At 38.4% G+C, this 3,146-nt stretch overlaps 1 protein-coding gene across 1 annotated transcript in view; it reads right to left on the reverse strand.

Moving 5' to 3' along the window:
* EXOSC8 (exosome component 8) overlaps positions 1-3,053 on the reverse strand; it is a 13,581-nt gene extending 10,528 nt beyond the window's left edge. Inside the window, exons 1-4 of the mRNA XM_011993016.1 lie at positions 2,996-3,053; positions 1,808-1,887; positions 1,557-1,620; positions 1,103-1,176 (exon numbers count right to left, since the gene is read on the reverse strand). Coding sequence (XP_011848406.1) covers positions 1,103-1,176; positions 1,557-1,620; positions 1,808-1,887; positions 2,996-3,053 — 276 coding nt within the window. The remainder of the gene's footprint in view (positions 1-1,102; positions 1,177-1,556; positions 1,621-1,807; positions 1,888-2,995) is intronic.
* Positions 3,054-3,146: the final 93 nt, after the last annotated feature.

The following is a 3,146-nucleotide window of genomic DNA, read 5'->3' on the forward strand; positions in this document are numbered from 1 at the left end:
GAGGTCAGGAGTTTGAGACCAGCCTGGCCAAGACGGCAAAACCCCGTCTCTACTAAAAACACAAAAATTAGCCAGGCGTGATGGCAGGCGCCTGTAATCCCAGCTACTTGGGAGGCTGAGGCAGGAGAATCACTTGGAACCCGGGAAGCAGAAGTTGCAGTGAGCCGAGAGCCTGCCACTGCACTCCAACCTGAGCAACAGAGCCAGACTCCGTTTCAAAAAAAAAAAAAAAAAAGAGCAAACGCTCTGCAATTAGCAAGCCGGTTCAAATGTCAGAGCCACATTTACTGGCTAACTTTAGGCAAGTTATTTAACCTCTAACCTTAAACTCCTCATCTGTCAAATGGGAAGAAAATAGTGTCTACTCCTAGGGTCTGTTAATAAGGGCCAAATGAGATAAACCTGTTAAATCCCAGGCATAAAACCCGATAAGGAGCAAGTTCTCAAATCGTATTGTTATATATCACTCCAGGTTTACCAAAGAAGAATCTCAACTAAGTGTTAAATAACACAGGGTGTATTGTAGTGAAAGAAGCACAGGCTTTGGAGTCAGATTTATGTGTCAAGTTTTACTTATGAGTCTTATGTACCTGGAGAGGTTACTGAACCTCATCTATAAAACAGGAGGTGGAGAAAAATAACAAATGATTGTTGTAGGGATTAAAGTGGATAATTCTGTAAAGTGCCTAAAAAGGTGTCTGGAACATAGCAGGTACTCAGTAAATGGTAGCCATTATTCCCTCAAATTTTTCTTTTCAACAATTTCAATTTTCCACACATTTACACAGATTACATGTCATCACTGGCTAAAAGGATGTCACCAAAAATCTGTTAATTTCTCAAATGATATAACCAAATGTTTTAAAAATTAAGGGTGGCTAAGATTTTTAAAGTTGTTTCATTTTGGTACATTTGACAAATGTTCGGTCATTAAACTTGGGTCATATTATTTAACACTCATAGTGAAAGCTCTTGGGAAATTAAATACTAAAAACTGACACCCAACTGCCAAATCAAGAGTGGAATTATAGGTGTATATTACAATCTAATAAATAAAGCTAACTTTGTAACTCACATCTCAATAGGACATATTTAGATTTACCGCTTTAACTCCACAGATCACTGTAGTATTTCCCAACTTCACTAAAGCAGAACCATCTGCGGTACTAATGGAACCTGAAAAGATAAGCAAAGTGAAAAGTGCATGAAAGGAAAACAGCTACAAAATTATCTACATAATCATTAAAATTAAGTGTTTTAGCTTGCTGTGTATGATTATCTTGCTACCCCTCTCAGTTGCTTATGAATATTTCGTTAGAATAATTGATTTTTACATAACTATTTTAAATTAGTGTTTAAATAATTATTCACCTGTCCTTGAATTTGTGTTAATCATTTTTCATTCAGTTACAGGGCTTTTGTACAGATAAAAATCTCTTCACACAAAAAATCATCAAATTCTTTAGACAAAGAATTTAGCTGAAAAACTGTTTAGGTGGTTCAGAGACTAAAACTTGGGAATATCATACAGTTGAAAATGGAAAATACATCCTTACCTATGTTGACAGTTGTGGTTCTGAATTCACCAAGTTCTCTTCCATCAGGACGGCAGTTCTCTTTCTAAATAAATGTTTATATAAAAATAGATTATACCTATTACATATTTTACACATCTATCACAAGTTTTACACACACCGGGGGAAACACATTAAATGTTACTTCAAATGGATTAAATTACTTGAAATGTATCTTTAAAAGCAGCCCATTGTTATCAAAAGGCAAAACATGTACATAACTTTTTACTCACCAGAAATCTCCTGTAATACTCCAGAGGTTCCACAGTTCTGAAACACGTGTTAAAAATATATCTGAGATAAACTGATGAATCTTAACATAAATCCAGAAATTGGCAAAGATCTTGAGTGTTGTGATGCAGCATACATCTCCACAACTTTTAACTAAAAGTAATTCTAGAAAGTAAAAATCCTTGCAGTAGCAATCACATTCAATTGCTGTCCTTAACTCTGCCATAAACGATTAGAAGATTGGCGTCTAAAAGCCCTTTGCGTGAGCTCTTTAAAAGCGGATTAATCTAGGTGTCAAAAGAATCTTGTCATTCTTGCTCTGAAACAAGGATCTAGTGATCATGAATATCTTACTAGATAACTCAGGAAACAAAAAAGGTACATCTTTATTTTCACTGTAACTGAAATTCAGCATATTCTTCAATTATGACTGTAGGCAATAAACCATAGTAACTAACATTAGCAGTACCTGCAACTTTAACAACCACAGAGACCACAGATGTCTTCATTTGTACCCTATAGCTATGTAAGGTATGTTCAGGCTCACTGTTACTTTGAAATCCCAGCAGTTACTACTAGTCTCGCCACTAGATCTTGTTTAAGAAGATCTTGTTAAGAAGCAAGTATATATACTACTATATCATGTCTTCGGAGTTTATACTTATAGATAACTATTTCAACATAATGGATTTCCTTTGGAATCCTATTTATCCATTTTTTAGAAACTTTAAGAAAGTCCATTGGCTTCACACACAATAAAACCTTCCAAACGAGGTATGATCCTTTTAGAAATAAATGACGGGAGAGGGAGAAGCAGGCGGTATGTGGCTCTGATGCAACAATCTTGATTGACTGACTGACTGAGACAGTCTCACTCTGTCGCCCAGGCTGGAGTGCAGTGGCGCGATCTCGGCTCACTACAACCTCTGCCTCCCGAGTTCAAGCGATTCTCCTGCCTCAGCCTCCTGAGTAGCTGGGATTACAGGCGCCCACCACCATGCCCGGCTAATTTTTACATTTTTATTAGGGACTGGGTTTCACCATGTAGATCAGGCTGGTCTCTAACTCCTGACCTCAGGTGATTCGCCCGCCTCGGCCTCCCAAAGTGCTGGGATTACAGGCGTGAACCACCGCGCCCGGCCACAATCTTTAAAAGAGTACAACTATGTCTCCTGGGACTGAACATTCACTACACACCACGCTCACGAGCGCTCGCAGCGGGCATGGAACTCTACAGAGTCCTTTCATCTCTCGTTTCATTGGGGGGAAGAAGCCCTTTCTTTTCACTATAACCACCTCCAGGTCCTCCCACTCGTCGCCTGCTTCGACGAGGAAGGAAAT

The sequence above is a fragment of the Mandrillus leucophaeus genome, unplaced genomic scaffold (assembly GCF_000951045.1).
Source record: "Mandrillus leucophaeus isolate KB7577 unplaced genomic scaffold, Mleu.le_1.0 Scaffold421, whole genome shotgun sequence".
NCBI lineage: Eukaryota > Metazoa > Chordata > Mammalia > Primates > Cercopithecidae > Mandrillus > Mandrillus leucophaeus.